Below are 20302 nucleotides of genomic sequence, written 5' to 3'. Positions count from 1 at the left end.
ACACACACACACACACACACACACACACACACACACACACACACACACACACACACACACACACCAGACAGACAGACAGACCGGCAGGGGTTAATGGTTCACAGTCACACAATGTACAAGGAACTTCACCTTTTAACAAAATCATACAGGATCCATCTAATAAATGCCTTCGGCTATAATTCGAAACATTAAATCAAAGAGTCTTCCGTTCTTCTTGAACTGCAGAGAACACTGAGAGAAATATAACGTAACCACGCATACAATGGTGGCGGAGTTGGTGAAACAGGTGTGTATGTGTAATGTGTGTGTGAGAGAGAGAGAGAGAGAGAGAGAGAGAGAGAGAGAGAGAGAGAGAGAGAGAGAGAGAGAGAGAGAGAGTGTGTGAGAGAGAGTGTGAGAGAGAGAGAGAGAGAGAGAGAGAGAGAGAGACAGAGAGAGAGAGAAAGAGTGTGAGAGAGAGAGAGAGAGAGAGTGTGAGAGTGTGAGAGAGAGAGTGTGAGAGAGAGAGAGAGAGAGAGAGAGATAGAGAGAGAGAGACAGAGAGAGAGAGAGAGTGTGAGAGAGAGAGTGTGGGAGAGAGTGTGAGAGAGAGAGAGTGCGCGAATGAAAGAGGAGGAAAGGGTGAAGGAAAGGGTGAAGTGGCAGCAGAGGGGGGGAATCTTCCCTCCCTTCAAAGAAAATAAAAAGTGCAAAGGAAAAGTGAATTCAAGTAACGTGTGCTCTGTCCACAGGAGAGGGGTGAAAGGTGGGATGGAGGGTCCTGTGGCTTCAGCGGAGCTGCACTATTGGCTTTCCCTGTGCTCCGTCAGGCTGCAGGGCGTGTCTGTGGGTGTTTCCCCGCGGGCGGCTCTAGAGAGAAACTCCACCCACTTGGCCTGGACTTCTGTATCCTGGGCGCTGAACAGCAGAGCCTGCTGGGAGTGACTCAGCTGGAACGCGTGCTTAAGCTCAGACTTCTCTGTTGCCGACGGCGCTGCCACGCTCACCTCAAACCCCGGGAGGGGTATGGCCCGTGCCCCGCGAGAGTCCTGAAGAGACACAACAAACATGCCAATCAGAGTCAAGAGGAAGCATAGCAGTGCAGTTTTCCCCTCCTTTAATGCAGGGGGATGGATTTGATTTCATAAGCCACATGCGTACAGTGCATTCGGAAAGTATTCAGACCCCACGACTTTTCCCACATTTTGTTACGTTAGTCTTTTTCTAAAATGTATTAAAATAAATATTTTCCTCATCAATCTACACACAATGACAAAGCGAAAAATATGTTTTGACATTTTTGCAAATGTATTAAAAATAACAAATTTAAATACCTTATTTTATTAAATATTCAGACCCTTTGCTATGAGACTCAAAATTGAGCTCAGGGGCACTTTTACAGCTTGATTATTGGAGTCCACCTGTGATAAATACAATTGATTGGACATGATTTGTAAAGTCACACACCTGTCTATATAAGGTCCCACAGTTGACAGTGCATGTCAGAGCAAAAACCAAGCCATGAGGTCAAAGGAATTGTCCGTAGAGCTCCCAGACAGGATTGTGTCGAGGCACAGATCTGGGGAAGGGTACCAAAAAAATGTCTGCAGCAGTGAAGGTCCCCAAGAACAAAGTGGCCTCCATCATTCTTAAATGGAAGAAGTTTATAACCACCAAGACTCTTCCTAGAGCTGGCTGCCCGGCCAGACTGAGCAATCAGGGGAGAAGGGCCTTGGTCAGGGAAGTGACCTACAACCCAATGGTCACTCTGACGGAGCTCCAGAGTTCCTCTGTGGAGTTGGGAGAACCTTCCAGAAGGACAACCATCTCTGCAGCACTCCACCAATCAGGTCTTTATGTTAGAGTGGCCAGACGGAAGCAAAAGTAAAAGGCACATGACAGCCCGCTTGGTGTTTGCCAAGAGACACCTAAAGGACTCTCAGACGATGAGAAACAAGATTCTCTGGTCTGATGAAATCAAGATTGAACTCTTTGGCCTGAATGCCAAGCGTCTCATCTGGAGGAAACCTGGCACCATCCCTACGGTGAAGCATGGTAGTGGCAGCATCATGCTGTGGTAATGTTTTTCAGCAGCAGGGACTGGGAAACTAGTCAGGATCGAGGGAAAGATGAACGGAGCAATGTACAGAGAGATTCTTGATGAAGTCGTTTTTTGGGGTATCTGCACTTTACTTTACTATTTATAATTTTTATAACTTTTACTTCACTACATTCCTAAAGAAAATAATGTACATTTTACTCCATACATTTTCTCTGACACTCAAAAGTACTGTTACATTTTCTTTGGTTAGCAGTACAGAAAAATTGTCTAATTCACACAAGATAACATCCCTGGTCATCCCTACTGCCTCTGATCTGGCGGACTCACTAAACACATGCTTTGTTTGTAAATTATCTCTGTGTTGGAGCATGCCCCTGGCTATCGATACATTTAAAAATGAAAGAAAATTATGCTGTCTGGTTTGCTTAATAGAAGGAATTTGAAAATATTTATACTTTTACTTTTGATACTTTCAGTATATTTCAGTAATTACATTTACTTTGATACATAAGTATATTTAAAACAAAATACTTTTAGATTTTTACTCAAGTAGTATTTTACTGGGTGACTTTCACTTTTACTTGAGTCATTTTCTTTGACAATTGCGTACTTTTGCCACAACTGAATATAGGTGTGCCAAGCTTGGAATGTCATACCTAAGAAGACTCGAGGCTGTAATCGCTGCCAAAGGTGCTTCAACAAAGTACTGAGTAAAGGGTCTGAATACTTATGTAAATGTGATATTTCATATATTATTTTTAGACATTTGCAAAAATTTCTAAAAACCTGTTTTTGCTTTGTCATTATGGGGTATTGTGTGTAGATTGATGATGGGGGAAAAAAATGTTAAATTAATTTTAGAATAAGGCTGTAACGTAACAAAATGTGGAAAAAGTCAAGGTGTACTGAATACAGTACTTTCCGAATGCACTGTAAGCTCCCTCCCCTCCCCCTTCCCCAGTTTCTATCGAATCATACAAAAACACTCATCTAACAATCATTCATCTTAATCTTTTGCCAGGGGATGTCAGCTTTCTGCCTGCCTGGGATTTGTCGCAGAGAAAGGATTTTGTTGGGATTTTGGTCTCTAAAATGGAATGGGCAGAGGCTACAGTGACTGGTTTTCAGTAGCTTTTGGGGCTTTTACCAAATTGTGCCGGTTCATTACACTGAGCTTTTAACACAATGCACATTAGTGACATCTACTGGTCGGCAATGAAAAACACTGTTTTATGTTCAAACAGACGTTTTTTTCTACAATATTCATCAAATCTCTGTGGCGTGGCGGTTAGTCGCAGGTCTTAGTAGCCTACTAGCAGTTCCCATACAGGTTCGCAACCTTCAATCATGCTTCCATTTTTTGCTGTCAAAAACTGTACATCTATGGCATTATTTAGGATGCTAAAGACAGAAGCTTATACTTCACTAAATAAAACGAAATGTTTGCACAACAATGTGCAGAAATGTGCAGAAAGTGTGGTTTCACATAAAACCATTTTCTAAATAATATGACTTCGCCGGGATTCGACCCCATTCCCTGTCATCTGAATGTTCTCTATCTGCTGAGCTACCTTTCAGCTAATGTTGCATGAAAAAAATCGTAAGTAGTAAAAAATTGTAAGTAGGGTGTCAAGTAGAGGTCGGTGTTTGAAAGCAGCTTGGAATCGAAGAAAGCACCGGAACCACAGCGAAATCATTGGGGTCTCGCATTTGGCAACACACAGTTTGAAAAACCACGTGATCAAACGAAGCTTCGTACGTCATTGATCATGTGATAATGTTACTTTGAAACGAGCATCGGTACATTGTTTCGGATCAGTAGTGCTTTGAAAACTGCATTGGAGCATTGGCGCTCCGGTATCAAATCGTCCCATCGCTAGTTTTCAGCCCCGGTTATGTCTGCATACCTATACTATACAGGACAGTGGTGAAGCACCCTCAGGAGAGGGAAGAAGGTTTCCCCTGACAGTTATTTTTCATTACATCAAAGGTTAAAATCCCACCTAGCGAGTCTCCGCCACCTTTAAGAAGAGGCCCCAGAGTGCCACCTCTGGTCACACAGTGAAATAGTAGAGTAATACCACCATGGTAATTACTGTGTAATAATTGAGTAATAACACCATGATAATTACGGTGTAATAACAGAGTAATAACACCATGATAATTACGGTGTAATAATAGAGTAATAACACCATGGTAATTACAGTGTAATAATAGAGTAATAACACAGTGGTAATAACAGAGTAATAGCACCATGGTAATTACTGTGTAATAATAGAGTAATAACGTCATGGTAATTACAGTGTAATAATAGAGTAATAACGCCATGGCAATTACAGTGTAATAATAGAGTAATAACATTATGGTAATTACAGTGTAATAATAGAGTAATAACACCATGGTAATTACAGTGTAATACAGTAATAACACAATGGTAATAACAGAGTAATAGCACCATGGTAATTACTGTGTAATAATAGAGTAATAACGCCATGGTAATTACAGTGCAATAATATAGTAATAACACCATTGTAATTACTGTGTAATAATAGAGTAATAACGTCATGGTAATTACAGTGTAGTAATAGAGTAATAACATCATGGTAAGTACAGTGTAATAATATAGTAATAACACAATGGTAATAACAGAGTAATAGCACCATGGTAATTATTGTAATAGAGTAACACCATGGCAATTAAAGCGTAATAGAGTAATAACACTATGGTAATTACAGTGTAATAACAGAGTAATACCACCATGGCAATTGCAGCGTAATAATAGAATAATAACACCATGACAATTACGGTTTAATAGAGTAATAACACCATGGTAATTACAGTTTATTACAGTAATAACACCATGGCAAATACAGTGTAATAGAGTAATAACACCATGGTAATTACAGTTTATTACAGTAATAACACCATGGCAAATACAGTGTAATAGAGTAATAACACCATGGAAATTACAGTCCAATAACAAAGTAATACCACCATGGTAATTACAGTGTAATAATAGAGTAATAACACCATGGTAATTAGTTTATTAGAGTAATAAAACCATGGTAACTACAGTTTATTAGAGTAATAACACATTGTAATTATTGTCATAATAGAGTAATAATACCATGGTAATTCGTGTAATAATAGAGTTATAACACCATGCTAATTACAGTTTACTAGAGTAATAACACCATGATAATTACAGTGTAATAACTGAGTAATACGGCTATGGTAATTACAGTGTAATAACAGAGTAATAACACCATGGCAATTACAGTTTATTAGAGTAATAACACCATGATTATTACAGTGTAATAATAGAGTAATAACACCATGGAAATGTACAGTTTATTCGAGTAATAACTCCATGGTAATTACAGTGTAATTATAGAGTAATAACACCATGGTAATTACAGTTTATTAGAGTAATAACACCATGGTAATTACAGTTTATTAGAGTAATAACGACATGGTATTTACAGTCTAATAACAGAGGTATACCACCAAAGAAATTACAGTGTAATAATAGAGTAATAACACCATGGTAACTACAGTTTATTAGAGTAATAACACCATGGTAACTACAGTTTATTAGAGTAACAACACTTTGTAATTATTGCAATAATAGAGTAATAACACCATGGTAATTAGTGTAATAATAGAGTAATAACACCATGGTAAGTACAGTTTGTTAGAGTAATAACACCATGGTAATTAGTTTATTACAGTAATAACACCATGGTAATTACAGTGTAATAGAGTAATAACACCATGGAAATTACAGTCTAATAACAAAGTAATACCACCATGGTAGTTACAGTGTAATAAACGAGTAATAACACAGTGGTAATTAGTTTATTAGAGTAATAAAACCATGGTAACTACAGTTTATTAGAGTAATAACACATTGTAATTATTGTAATAATAGAGTAATACCGCTATGGTAATTACAGTGTAATAACAGAGTAATAACACCATGCTAATTACAGTTTATTAGAGTAATAACACCATGGTAATTACAGTGTAATTATAGAGTAATAACACCATGGTAACTACAGTTTATTAGAGTAATAACACATTGCAATTATTGCAATAATAGAGTAATAACACCATGGTAATTAGTGTAATAATAGAGTTATAACACCATGCTAATTACAGTTTACTAGAGTAATAACACCATGACAATTACAGTGTAATAATAGAGTAATACCAACATGGAAATTAGAGTAATATCAACATGGTAATTAGAGTAATATCAACATGGTAATTAGTTTATTAGAGCAATAACACCATGGCAATTAGCGTAATAATAGAGTAATAACACCATGGTAATTAAAGTGTAATAACAGAGTAATAACGCCATGGTAATTACAGTTTATTAGAGTAATAACACCATGGTAATTACAGTGTAATAATAACTCCATGGTAATTACAGTTTATTAGAGTAATAACACCATGGTAATTACAGTTTATTAGAGTAATACCACCATGTTAATTGTTTTATTAGAGTAATTACACCATGATAATTACAGTTTATTAGAGTAATACCACTATGTTAATTGGTTTATTAGAGTAATAACACCATGGTATTTACAGTTTATTAGAGTAATAACACCATGGTAATTACAGTTTATTAGAGTAATAACACCATGGTAATTACAGTTTATTAGCGTAATAACACCATGGTATTTACAGTTTATTAGAATAATACCGCCATGGTAATTACAGTGTAATAACAGAGTAACAGCACCATGGTAATGACAGTTTATTAGAGTAATAACACCATGGTAATTACAGTTTATTAGAGTAATAACACCATGGTATTTACAGTTTATTAGAGTAATAACACCATGGTAATTACAGTTTATTAGAGTAATAACACCATGGTAATTACAGTTTATTAGAGTAATACCGCCATGTAATTACAGTGTAATAACAGAGTAATAGCACCATGGTAATTAGTTTATTAGAGTAAAAACACCATGGTAATTACAGTTTATTAGAGTAATAACACCATGACAATTACAGTGTAATAACAGAGTAATACCAACATGGAAATTAGAGTAATACCATCATGGTAATTAGTTTAGAGTAATAACACCATGGCAATTAGCGTAATACTAGAGTAATAAAACCATTGTAATTACAGTTTATTAGAGTAATAACACCATGGTAATTACAGTTTATTAGAGTAATAACACCATGGTAATTACAGTTTATTAGAGTAATAACACCATGGTAATTACAGTGTAATAGAGTAATAACACCATGGTAATTACAGTGTAATAGAGTAATAACACCATGGTAATTAGTTTATTAGAGTAATAACGCCATGGTAATTACAGTGTAATAAGAGTAATATCACAAAAGTAATTACGGCGTAGAATGAGTAATAACGCCATGGTAATTACAGTGTAGTAATAGAGTAATAATAACATGGTAATAACAGTGTAATAATAGAGCAATAATCGAGTAATAACACCATGGTATTAACAGTGTGACAGCCAGCTGGCAGCAGAAGCTCCATCTGAGGTCAGAGTGAGGACAGACAAATCCCCCTGACCCAAATCTACTGAGTACAGACAGTGGGAACACACATGACAAGGACACAGACTTTACAGTACAGGAGGTGTAAAGCACATTGACACACAAAATATAATTGATTATAACTGACCCTATAGTTGTTAGGGGAAACCTCTACCTACATATACAGGTGACCTGGGCATGGAGACAGGACGTAGACAAGACAGCGGTACAAAGACACAAATAAACAGACAGGAACACAGACACAGATAAAGACAGACACAGGTGTGTGTGAGTTTAACCCTTACCTGTCCGCTGGTCTGCAGGTAGAGCACCAGTGGTTCAGTCTTGGTGATGGCCACCCAGGTCTTGGTCCAGCTCTTGCCCTTCTCCTGCACCTGCAGCTGGGCACACAGCAGACAGTTGTCCCCCGACAGAGACGCCTGCTTCTGGAGAGACAGAGACACACACAGGAGGCAGAGTTAAAGGCCCAATCCCAAAGTCGATCTACCGCAGTGGGTGCCAATACTCAAATAATATTCGATAGTTCAACACAATTACAGTAGCTCGTTCCCCATGCACAAACAAACGTTTGGAATTGGAATTCACTTTCACTGTCAATTCTACTTTTAATTCAAAGTGATAATCAGCCTGGACGTTTAAGGGGCACTCGAGGATAAAGGTCTGGGACATTCGCTTACATAACAAACCTTGGTGTCCAGCATATAGGACAAATGTATTGGGAGATTTGGACATGGACAGGTGTTCATGCTGCTGCCCCACTGTAACTGATGTGGTGCTGTAGCCCCCCTTGGTGGGAAATAATACCACTGCAGATCACTGCCATTATGGTACTGCTACTGTGAAAGATCTAGTTTGTGTGTGTGTGTGAGACAGTATAACCCCAAGACAGACAGATTAGACTGCTCAGTTGCTGCATCATAGGCATGAAGTGGAGAGACTAGTCACTCAGCAGAGTCTGCTGCTTTCCACTAAGCCCCTTAACTAGTCATGGTACTTGTTCTCAAATAGAGGTTACTCAATATTGCTGTGTGTGTGTGTGTGTGTGTGTGTGTGTGTGTGTGTGTGTGTGTGTGTGTGTGTGTGTGTGTGTGTGTGTGTGTGTGTGTGTGTGTGTGTGTGTGTGTGTGTGTGTGTGTGTGTGAGTGTGAGTGTGTGAGAGTTTCTTAGCAGTTTCTTTTACAGCAGCACTGTGGGCTTGATAGACATGGATAATGATACTGCAATAAAACAAAGATATTACAGTATATTATAAAGATATTGTTCAGGATTGCCTACGGGCTTTGAGACACAACGATCTGCTTCGTCCAGTCTCTGTTATACGCTGTGCTCTACACAAGCAGTCTATTGAACACTAGATCACCTTGACTCCTGGTACACACACAGAGATGGATCTTATTGAGCCGTGCAGACTATAGACTGTGTGTACCACTGTTCTCTCTCTCTAGTGTGTGTGTGTGTGTGTGTGTGTGTGTGCGTGCGTGTGTGATTGATTGATTGAGGTGTATGGTGCTCTGTGGGCCTGTCTGGGCTGGGCTCTGTCTTCTCTGTCATGCTGGTGCAACTAACGTGATTATGCCGCTCTCTCCAGAGGCTGGAGCTGAGATAGCGTGCCCGCTGCCAACCCCCATACTCCAACTCCCTTCCTCAGACCTGCTCTGCTGGGAGTCCACTCTGTGCAGCCTGTCCATGCTAGCTTCTCAACAACACTGTGCAATATACAATAAGTATGATGTTTGATTGTCTTATGATGTTTGTGAGGGGAAGCCAAAAGGAAGTCTCTGGATGGAAAATGTGTTTAAATTAAGTTATATTCTATTCTACTCTTTTCCATAGTATAAGCTGAGAGTCGGTCCTCACCTCGGCTGTAGCTTTCCTCTTCAGCTCTACTGGGGCCCCTGCAGGCCCCTCGGGGCCCTGGCTAGTCTCGAAGCACTCAGGACACACACGACACGTCTTATTCTCCAACATCTTAGAGCATTTACCACAGATGGCCTGCAGAGGGAGGGGAAGAGTGAAAGAGGAAGAGGGAGGAATTGGAGAGAGATAAAAAATATATTTAGACAACTGAAAATCAATTTTCATCGGACATCCACCAATGAAAATGCAGCATCCTGGCACTAACTGTTCCAGCCCCCAACCTCCTCTCTCTCTCTGCACTCACCGCTCCGCAGGCTTTGCAGTGGTGCTTGCGCTTGGTAAAGTTGAAGCTCTCGTTGCAGCCTTTGCATGTCTCCTTCTCCTTCTTCTTGGAACTTTTCTGGGGAAACAGAGAAACACATACAAACAATGTATCACGATCTGTCCAATCACAAGGTCACCTTGTCTCAATACATCTTTGTGTTGCCTAAGTAACCCTTACCCTGAAATAGTGGGACGGGTTGCCATTTCCCCCGCTCTCTCTGTTATCTACCCTATTCTTTCTCTCCCACTCCCAACATCGTCCTCTAGAACCAAAAAAAGTGAAAATCGAAGCCCCTCCCTCTGCTCTCTCAGACTGGGGCATCGATAGCACCACCAGCCGTTTAGCACATTTGCATTGTGGGAGGGAGTGTGAAATTCACCCCCTGATCGTGTCTCATCTCTCCACAGACACCCCTCACCGCTGCTAGAGAGCGAGCTAGTGATGCTATCCCGGTAGAGAAGACAACTTACTATTTATACCTCTCTGCAGCCTACTGTGTGGATTATAGATCCACTACCATTGTAATACTCCCATTGTCTTGCTACCTCAAACACAGACAGACATCCAGGCTTTAGAACAGGAGAGATCAATGTACTTCTTGTGATGAACTCAGTCATTCATGGTACAATGTATTCACATTTATATTGCCCATTGTATGGTTTCTATTATTATGTGGGGCGACGCCATTCATACTGTAGCAAAGTTTCTCTTCTAATCGAAAGCAGAGTCAGTAACAGAACAGCATCAGGCAAGAGAGCCTGAGGAAATGTATTGTTGAAATGGACGTTTTGACACCTACCCTTTCTTGCAGTCTTTCACTGTCTGAGTCTATGGATGTGCTGCTCCAGGGACCCTGAGAAGAGAAGAAAACGAATACCCGATCAGAGTGACATATTTAACCCTGGGAGAGACGTATGAGTTGCATTGAAAGTACATCCATTGTTATTACGTGGCTAGCACTTCATTTCAGGTGTCAAACATATCGCTAACAAAGCTCTCTCACACACGTCGCCAGAGAATGGGACCATCCACCTCTGAATATTACCTAAAGCTGCTGTGTGTGTTTGTCCCCACTAGACGGCAGCCATGCCTCAGAGATAGACAATAGGCCTGGCATGTGTTCCTACTTTGGCCTGTGTCCAGATCCAGCCGGCCCAAAGTGGGTCAGTGGAGATTCAGAAGAGATTTTTTGTACAGTGTGCATGGGGGCTTCCCCTATTAGGTCATGAGAGAGTGCCGGGGAACTAAAGACAGACCATGACAGTGTGTGTGTTCGTTCGTTTGTGTGGGTGTGCAACTGAATAAAGCGCTCCTTCATAAGTATACATGTTTGTGTGTGTATGTGTGAGTTAAGTAAGAGCTTCTTTGTGTGTCTATCAGTGTCTGCAGTGAGGGACGCGTGACAACACACGGCTGTGTGTGTGTGTGTGTGTGTGCTGTGTGTGCGCGTGTTGTGTGAGGATAGATGCTTTGTCAGACAAAGACCTGACGGTGACACACTTTCGGACAAAGCCATAGTGCTTTCATATTGATATATACACATGGCTTGACAGAGAGAAAGAAAGAAACACAGACAGACTGACTGACCGGTGAGTCTGGCGGGTGGTCTTCGTCCCTGGAGAAGGAGCTATTGAAGGCTTTGTTAAAGGTCTCACTGTTCTGCTTGTGCTTCTCTATGGTGGCCAGGATCACCTGGAAGTGGACGGGATGGGGGAGAGAAGGAGATAAGCCATTGACAGTTTCAGACAGTTCAAATATTCTTCACTGGTTTACAGTAAAAGTCAAGAAGTCACAGATTTTACAACGGGAGAAATTCTACAACAATCTACAGCCCCTTAGGAGAGAGATAGACAGAGGGAGAGAGAGAGTGGGATAGACAGGGAGAGAGAGGGAGAAAGAGGGCCTCTGCCTGTCTGAGTTAAAGAGAGCTAATGTTAATAATATGCATGTCAATTTCTCCTGGCTGAAAGTGGAGGAGAGATTGACTTCATCATTACTTTTATTTATGGGAGGTATTGACATGCTGAATGCACCGAGCTGCCTGTCTAAACTACTGGCACACAGCTCAGACACTCATGCATACCCCACAAGACATGCCATAAGAGGTCTCTTCACAGTCCCCAAGTCCAGAACAGACTATGGGAGGCACACAGTACTACATAGAGCCATGACTACATGGAACTCTATTCCACATCAAGTAACTGACACAGGCAGTAAAATTAGATTTAAAAAACAGATAAAAATACACCTTATGGAACAGCGGGGACTGTGAAGCAACACACACAGGCACACAAACATGCATACACACACACACACAAACATGGATTTTGTCATGTAGATATGTGGTAGTGGTGGAGTAGGGGCCTGAGGTCTCACAGTGTGTTGTGAAATCTGTGAATGTATTGTAATACTTTAAAATTGTATAAACTGCCTTAATTTTGCTAGACCCCAGGAAGAGTAGCTTCGGCAGAAGCTAATGGGGATCCATAATAAATACAAACACAAAGAGAGGAGAACAAAGAGAGACATCGTTGTCGTCTGGACTGACCCTGTTATACAGAGATGACATCAGCCATGACATCAGAGGGACAAATGTATCAGGGACCTCTGATCCAGCCCAGTGGACTGTGTCAGAGACTGGCCTCTCTACTGCACTACCAGAGTGTGTGTGTGTGTGTGTGTGTGTGTGTGTGTGTGTGTGTGTGTGTGTGTGTGTGTGTGTGTGTGTGTGTGTGTGTGTGTGGTGAGCACTGTATTCATGTGTGAATAATAGACTCTGTGAAGGCACAATCTTTGTGCAGCCCTCTCCAAAGTCTCGAGACACCACACATTCCTCTGTGTCCTTCAGATTGCCGAAGGACCCTTCCACTCCTTTCCACACACTCCCAGACCCCCTGCCTGGCACACACTCCTCCCCTCCAGCCTGTAAGCCCTTTTTACCCAGCTTTAGTTAGCTTTAATGGGCTAAATGAGCTTTAATGAGCAGCTTAACGAGAGGAAACAATTTCCCAACTCAGTATGGCAGTGTGGAGGAAAGCCGCACTAATACAAATACTGTTCCTAATACACAAATCCCCTGTAAAACCCATTCCATGTTAGTGTTGGTCTGGTATTCCTGACCTGTATCCAGTCTTCCTTTTCCTCAGCCGTCCTGAAAAACAGAGGGAATGTTTCAACAACAGCCCTATAGCTATTAGTACTTCTATGAGTTACTGCTGTGCATGAAATGTTGTGTTTCTGTTACAAAAGGCACAGTTCTACAGTTCTCCCATGTAATTGCTCCATAGTTCTTACCTGGCCTGCAGCTCTAGTGAGCGCTGCTTGCCGATGATGGTGAACGTGTGAGGGAGGTTCTGCTTCACGTTCTCTTGCACCTGAAGCCGCAGAGGAGAACAGTGCCACTTTACCTCTGAGAGCAATGTCCCTTCTACGCGTCACGCATTCAGAATGGAAGGAAAGTAACAAGAGAAGAGGAGTAGCTTCCGTTACCTCCTTCCTGACCTCCATCCCAGCGATGTCGATCCTCTCTCTCACACTGAACTTCTGCCCCATCAGCCTCAGCTTGGGAACGCAGTACAGCACCATGTTGTTGAACTGCAGCACGGACACACAGAGAGAAAGGACAACGGATGAGAATACACATTAAATAGACGCATGAATACACACACACTTTGATATCGTTCCATTCCTACACATTCTCTTCATTTCAACTCCTTCTGCCACTCACCAGGTAGAGGTATCGGTCCTGGGCCGTCCCATTCTTGGCAGACATCTTCTTGATGTGTCCCTCTTTGATGAGCTCGTTGGCTGGGTTCACGATGTCCTCCTCTCCCCCCAGTCTCTCATAGACCTGCAGCAGTTTGTTCATCTTCTCCTGAGGAACACCAAGGATAAGGAACAATGTGAAACACACACACATACAGAGCAAAATTATACATTCATTTAAGTCAGGGCAACAAGGAGCTATTGAACTAAAACTGTTGAGACAGAATAAGACACGATAAGTCACACCAGAGGGCAGAAGTGTGACTGTGTGTGTGTGTGTGTGTCATAGAGACATAATTCACTCTTCTGCAGGCTGTGAAACTAGTGGCAGGAAACGGCAGCTTCCTGTCTGCACTGAAGCACCCTCCCTCCCCGCAAGTCGCCGCATCCAACGCAGTTTGGACGCTAGGCTGGCTAGTTCTGCGAGCTATTCCCAAGGAGAGTGACTACTGTCATCCGGGGGAACTATTCAAATGTGTTGTGTTTTGGTCTTTGCATAGTCGTTTCATTATTCAGGTCATGTGATGTTTATTGCAACAACAAAAAAAATGTAATCGTCAACACACGTTTAAACGCGTTGCGTCCACGTTGGTGGTTGCATTGCGTTTTTAAATGGTCAAATGAAATCAACCAATCAAAACTCTCTCCCTCCTTCCCCCGCGGCTGTGAACTACAACACCACCTTCGTGAAAACCAGTGAAAAGTAGGAGAAGTACGTCAGAGAGATTCACATATGGAGGGAAGAGAGAGGGCTCCGAAGCAGAAAAAAACATCTTACCATTTTCCTGATGGCAGCATTGGAGTGGTTGGCTGCTGTGGATATGAGTTCCAGGGCTTCTATAAAACACACACAGGCAGTGTTAGACCTGTCTGCAGCAACTCTACGTAACCATGCATCAGCCCTACACATTTGAAACACTCTACACTGAGTGAAAAAAAAAGAAACATAGAAAGAGGGAAGAAAGAAAACACTCTGTTCAAAGACATTTCTCTGTTCACTCTGTTCAAAGACACACTCTACACTACATTGAGTGCATAAAACATTAGGAGTTGCACCCTCTTTTGCCCTCAGAACAGCCACAATTCCTCGGGGGCATGGACTCTACAAGGTGTTGAAAGCGTTCCACGAGGATGCTGGCCCATGTTGACTCCAAAGTTTCCCACGTTTGTGTCAAGTTGGCTGGATGTACTTTTGGCGGTTGACCATTCTTGATACACGCGGGAAACTGTTGAGCGTGAAAAGCCCAGCAGCGTTGCAGTTCTTGGCACACTCAAACCGGGGCCACTGGCACCTAATACCATACCACGTTCAAAGGCACTTAAATATTTTGTCTTGCCCATCCACCTTCTGAATAACAACATCAATAAGGGATCATAGCTTCACCTGGTCAGTCTATGTCATGGAAAGAGCAGGTGTTCCTAATGTTTTGTATCCTCATTGTATATACGACTCTTAGTAATTGAATTGAATACTGTGACAAATAGGTCAGTGTCCAACCTTTCACTGCAGCCAGCCTGTGCATCAGACTATGGGCCTACTGTAAATTACCATGCATCAAACATATACAATGTTTGTGTTACACAGACAGGGAGAGTGGTAGTACATTACCCAACATCAGAGACGCACATTCTACATTAAACACACACATTAACGCAACACTGCATTAAAGTCATGAACTACATAAACAGAGCTGACGTTCCCCTCTACAGGACACCTGACACGCCACGGTGGATTATGCAGGCTTTACCTAGACATTACTTCAAACAGGGACAATGTACAGTACAAGGTTATGGTGAGGTCACAAGACATGGAGCTTGTAAAGTGGCTAGTACGGGTCCTAGTTTAGGAAGGGTAGTGAGGGACAAACAGACAGACAGACAAACACACAGGTAATGAGTGGGTGAGCAGTGTGTAGGTACAGACAAACAGACGGACAGACAGGCAGACAGACATACTCTCCGTGTCCTTCCTGTCCAGTGCATCATCAGGCAGTTTCTTCAGATAGTCCTTGAGCAAGAGTTCATAGCGAGGGATCCTCTGCACAGGCTCCAGCATGTGGTGCTGGAGAGTCAGGTTCCCACACACATCCTGCTTCTGTCAGGATCGAACACACAGCAACACAGTTACACACACAGTACTGTAAACATACTGTGGGTACACCACACTTTAATTCACGGGTAACAACAGCACACGTTACCATAAACACACATTGATTCTGTGGGAGAGATGCCACCTACTTGTATGTTCTGGACCACACTCTTGAACTGTGATGACCGCTGGCTCCAGGTGTTGACCAGGTCCATAGCACGATCAAAGTTCTTCACGTACTCTCCGTACATCTTCATAAAAGGAGCCAGCTTCTGGAGGATGTCTCCGATACGTGGGTTTGAGTCCCTAACACACAGAACACACACCCGCCCATAGGGCTTAAAACTCTAAAAAAATCAATGTCTATTTTTGTACTGTACTCTGAACTTAGAGTATACTTGCAGTACACATGTGGAATTCACAGAAACAGTAATCTACGGTACATTTACTGTTTATTGTGCGCAGAAGGCGACAGGTGGAATCCCTCTACATCATTTCTATGAAACAATAATCTCTAGACAGAGAGAGACTAGGGTTGGCACACACTTATGGTAAATTTACTCCCAGCAGATGAAGACAGGCGGATAATGCCCCTATTCTACCAGCCTGGCACACACCAACCCCCCCAAACTGCAACCCAGCTGTCAGAGTTCTACAGCCAAAACATATACCGACCATTGCAGAATTATCACTATTCAGTAATGAGAGAGAATAGAAGAGAAGAGCGAGCGAGCGAGCGAGCGAAGCATCTAAGCAGAAACCCAATATCACATAGGTGTTGTTTGTAGAAGATTTTGCATCCTACTGCACAGTCTTGATCGGAGAGCCAAGTCTAGGTCCAAAAGGCTCCTGAACAGCTTCTCCTTAACTTCCTGACTGATGTCTTGAGATGTTGCTTCAATATATCCACGTAATTTTCATCATGATGCCATCTATTTTGTGAAGTGCACCAGTCCCTCCTGCAGCAAAGCACCCCCACAACATGATGCTGCCACCCCTGTGCTTCACGGTTGGGATGGTGTTCTTCGGCTTGCAAGCCTCCCCCTTTTTCCTCCAAACATAACAATGGTCATTATGGCCAAACAGTTCTATTTTTTTTTCATCAGACCAGAGGACATTTCTCCAAAAAGTACGATCTTTGTTCCCATGTGCAGTTGCAAACCGTAGTCTGGCTTTTTTATGGCGGTTTTGGAGCGGTGGCTTCTTCCTTGCTGAGCGGCCTTCAGGTTATGTCGATATAGGACTCGTTTAACTGTGGATATAGAAACTTTTGTACCCGTTTCCTCCAGCATCTTCACAAGGTCCTTTGCTGTTGATCTGGGATTGATTTGCACTTTTCGCACCACAGTACGTTCATCTCTAGGAGACAGAACGCGCGTCTCCTTCCTGAGCGTTATGACGGCTGCGTGGTCCCATGGTGTTTATACTTGCATACCATTGTTTGTACAGATGAACGTGGTACCTTCAGGCGTTTGGAAATTTCTCCCAAGGATGAACCAGACTTGTGGAGGTATACAATTTTCTTTCCTGAGGTCTTGCCGGATTTATTTTGATTTTCCATGATGTCAAGCAAAGAGGCACTGAGTTTGAAGGTTGGCCTTGAAATACATCCAATTGATTCAAATGATGTCAATTAGCCTATCAGAAGCTTCTAAAGCTTCTAATGCTTTTCTGCAAATTTCCAAGCTGTTTAAAGGTACAGTCAACTTAGTGTATGTAAACTTCTGACCCACTGGAATTGTGATACACTGAATTATAAGTGAAAAAATCAGTCTGTAAACAATTGTTGGAAAAATTACTTGTGTCATGCACAAAGTAGATGTCCTAACCGACTTGCCAAAACTATAGTTTGTTAACAAGAAATTTGTGGAGTGGTTGAAAAACAAGTTTTAATGACTCCAACCCAAGTGTATGTAAACTTCCGACTTCAACTGTATATATTTTTTTTTTATATTACTTTAGTTTATTTAGTAAATATTTCCTTAGCTCTATTTTCTTAAATCTGCATTGTTGGTTTTAAGGGAAGTAAGCATTTCAAGGTAAGGTCTACCGCGCATGTGATAAATAACATTTGATTTGATTTGCTAATAGAACCATATAACATGAATGAAACACTATTACAACATTGCCCCTGGTCTCCTCACCATTCTCCAGTGATGCGTGTCTTGAGCTCAGGGAGCAGGAACTTGTGGTGAAAGCAGTAGATGGAGGATATGTTGGAGAAGATCCCCGTTATCACGTCCTGAGGGATTCCAGCTTCAGTCAGCTTAGTGCAAAATACCTACAAACGACAGGAGTAACATTACTAACATTACTAACATTACTAACTACATTACTATAAATGATATAACAAACCATGGGCTCTTTGATCGAATAATCTTTTTTCATAGGGGGATGTGTATGATGGTTAGATCTGTCTGTCATCATCAGGTCCATGACCTTTCACCTCCCTGTCAGTCACCCAACCACAGGCCTGCGTGCACCTGAGTTTCCCTGACAAACGCTACCAATGTGAGGGAGCAGAAGCTTGACAAAAACAGGAAGCGGCCCTGAGATTAGCCTACTGTCTGTGCCAGCACATATCCTGTTGTCTGTGGTCATGTACGTGACGGTCAACTTCAACAACAAATATGTATATCTCACACCAGATATAAAACAATATGAATATGGCCTAATATGGGAGGAGTAGGCCTTTGTTAAGGACAGTGAATTCGGAAAGTATTCAGACCCCTTGACTTTTTCACCATTTTGTTACGTTACAGCCTTATTCTAAAATTCATTAAATAGTGTTTTCCCCTCATAAATCTACACACCCAATAATGACAAAGAAAAACAGATTTTTATAAAAAATACAAAACTGAAATATCACATTTACATAAGCATTCAGACCATTTACTCAGAACCTTGTTGAAGCACCTTTGGCAGCGATTACAGCCATTGAGTCTTCTTGGTTATGACGCTTCAAGCTTGATACACCTGTATTTGGGGAGTTTCTCCCATTCTTCTCTGCAGATCCTCTCAAGTTCTGTCAGGTTGGATTGGGAGCGTCGCTGCACAGCTGTTTTCAGGTCTCTCCAGAGATGTTCGATCCGGTTCAAGTCCGGGCTCTGGCTGGGCCACTCAAGAACATTCAGAGACTTGTCCCGAAGCCACTCCTGTGTTGTCTTGGCTGTGTGCTTAGGGTCATTGTCCTGTTGGAAGGTGAACCTTCACCCCAGTCTGAGGTCCTGAGCGCTCTGGAACAGGTTTTCATCATCAAGAATCTCTCTGTACTTTGCTCTGTTCATCTTTCCCTTGATCCTGACTAGTCTCCCAGTCCCCACAGAATGCTGCCACCACTAGGCTTCACTGTAGGGATGGTGCCAGGTTTCCTCCAGACGTGACGCTTGGCATTCAGGCCAAAAAGTTCAATGTTCGTTTCATCAGACCGGAGAAGCAAGATTCTCTGGTCTGATGAAACGAACATTGATCTTTTTGAGAGTCCTTTAGGTGCCTTTCGGGCAAACTCCTAGCGGGCTGTCATGTGCCTTTTACTGAGGAGTGTCTTCCGTCTACCATAAAGGCCTGATTGGTGGAGTGCTGCAGAGATGGTTGTCCTTCTGGAAGGTTCTCCCATCTCCACAGAGGAACTCTGGAGCTCTGTCAGAGTGACCATCGGGTTCTTGGTCAACTCCATGAGCAAGGACCTTCTCCCACGATTTCTCAGTTTGGTCGGACGGCCAGCTCTAGGAAGAGTTGGCGGTTCAAAACTTCTTCCATTTAAGAATGATGAAGACTATTGTGTTCTTGGGGACTGTCAATGTTGCAGAAATGTTATATATGTTTTATGTTTTAATACATTTCGAAAAATTTCCAAAAACCTGTTTTCACTTTGTCATTATGGGGCATTGTGTGTTGATTGATGAGGGAAAAAATTATTTAATCGATTTCAGAATAAGGCTGTAACGTAACAAAATGTGGAGAAAGGGAAGGGGTCCAAATACTTTCCGAATGCACTGTACGTGTAGCACATGGAGATGTGTGAAACTTACTCCTCAGCCTTAAGTGTCCACGTTTGCGACACTCAAGAGCTAGCGACAGGTAGAGGCGCTTGAGGGAGAACGGTAACCTGTGTTTATCAAGCTGAGGCCCCAGGTTCAAGCCAAGTATGTGCCGAATCGGGAAGAAGTGGTACCCTCTAAGCAAGCAGTCTGACGTCCTTTGCATGTGGTTGTGTATTTCAGAGTACACAACCCACTGTGTGTGAGTGTGTGTATACCTGGTCGAGGAGGTTGAGTCTTTTGACGTAGGCCTCCTCAGTGTGAAGGAGCTCTCTGGCGATGTTCAGTAACCTCTGTGTCTCTGAGTACTGAGGGAGAGAAGTGGACACAAACAGTCAGAACAATAGCATACCATATAGAAAACACTCCCTACACAAACCTACATTAGACCTGTATCGTACATTAAACATATGCCTCTGGGCCTATGACCTTTGAGAGAGAATATCAGCAACATTAACACAAAACATATTAGGTGAAAAGCAACCAAACTCTAACCAGTGATTACATATAAGATAAAAGTGGTCTGAAATGGGGATGTCCGCATGTGCTCTTTTCATCTCGGTTGTTGAGTGAAACTGGGCCAACCTCATAATGTGTCAGCGCATGTTGTAACAATCGGCAGTCGGTGCTGCTTT

General features: G+C 42.1%; 1 protein-coding gene across 1 annotated transcript in view; it reads right to left on the bottom strand.

Annotated features, from left to right (window-relative positions):
• Window positions 1–523: 523 nt before the first annotated feature.
• The window catches only part of LOC120059508 (FYVE, RhoGEF and PH domain-containing protein 3-like), a 95390-nt gene continuing 75611 nt past the window's right edge, over window positions 524–20302 (bottom strand). Inside the window, exons 5-19 of the mRNA XM_039008624.1 lie at window positions 19886–19975; window positions 17772–17908; window positions 15777–15933; window positions 15495–15633; window positions 14317–14375; window positions 13501–13647; window positions 13263–13367; window positions 13068–13147; window positions 12894–12924; window positions 11361–11465; window positions 10573–10626; window positions 9753–9848; window positions 9449–9583; window positions 7876–8016; window positions 524–1028 (exon numbers count right to left, since the gene is read on the bottom strand). Coding sequence (XP_038864552.1) covers window positions 783–1028; window positions 7876–8016; window positions 9449–9583; window positions 9753–9848; window positions 10573–10626; window positions 11361–11465; window positions 12894–12924; window positions 13068–13147; window positions 13263–13367; window positions 13501–13647; window positions 14317–14375; window positions 15495–15633; window positions 15777–15933; window positions 17772–17908; window positions 19886–19975 — 1722 coding nt within the window. The 3' untranslated portion in view covers window positions 524–782. The remainder of the gene's footprint in view (window positions 1029–7875; window positions 8017–9448; window positions 9584–9752; window positions 9849–10572; window positions 10627–11360; window positions 11466–12893; window positions 12925–13067; window positions 13148–13262; window positions 13368–13500; window positions 13648–14316; window positions 14376–15494; window positions 15634–15776; window positions 15934–17771; window positions 17909–19885; window positions 19976–20302) is intronic.

The sequence above is a fragment of the Salvelinus namaycush genome, chromosome 14 (genome assembly GCF_016432855.1).
Source record: "Salvelinus namaycush isolate Seneca chromosome 14, SaNama_1.0, whole genome shotgun sequence".
Lineage (NCBI taxonomy): Eukaryota > Metazoa > Chordata > Actinopteri > Salmoniformes > Salmonidae > Salvelinus > Salvelinus namaycush.
Note: the sequence above shows the minus strand (reverse complement) of the source record. Positions and strands in the feature narration are given on the sequence as shown.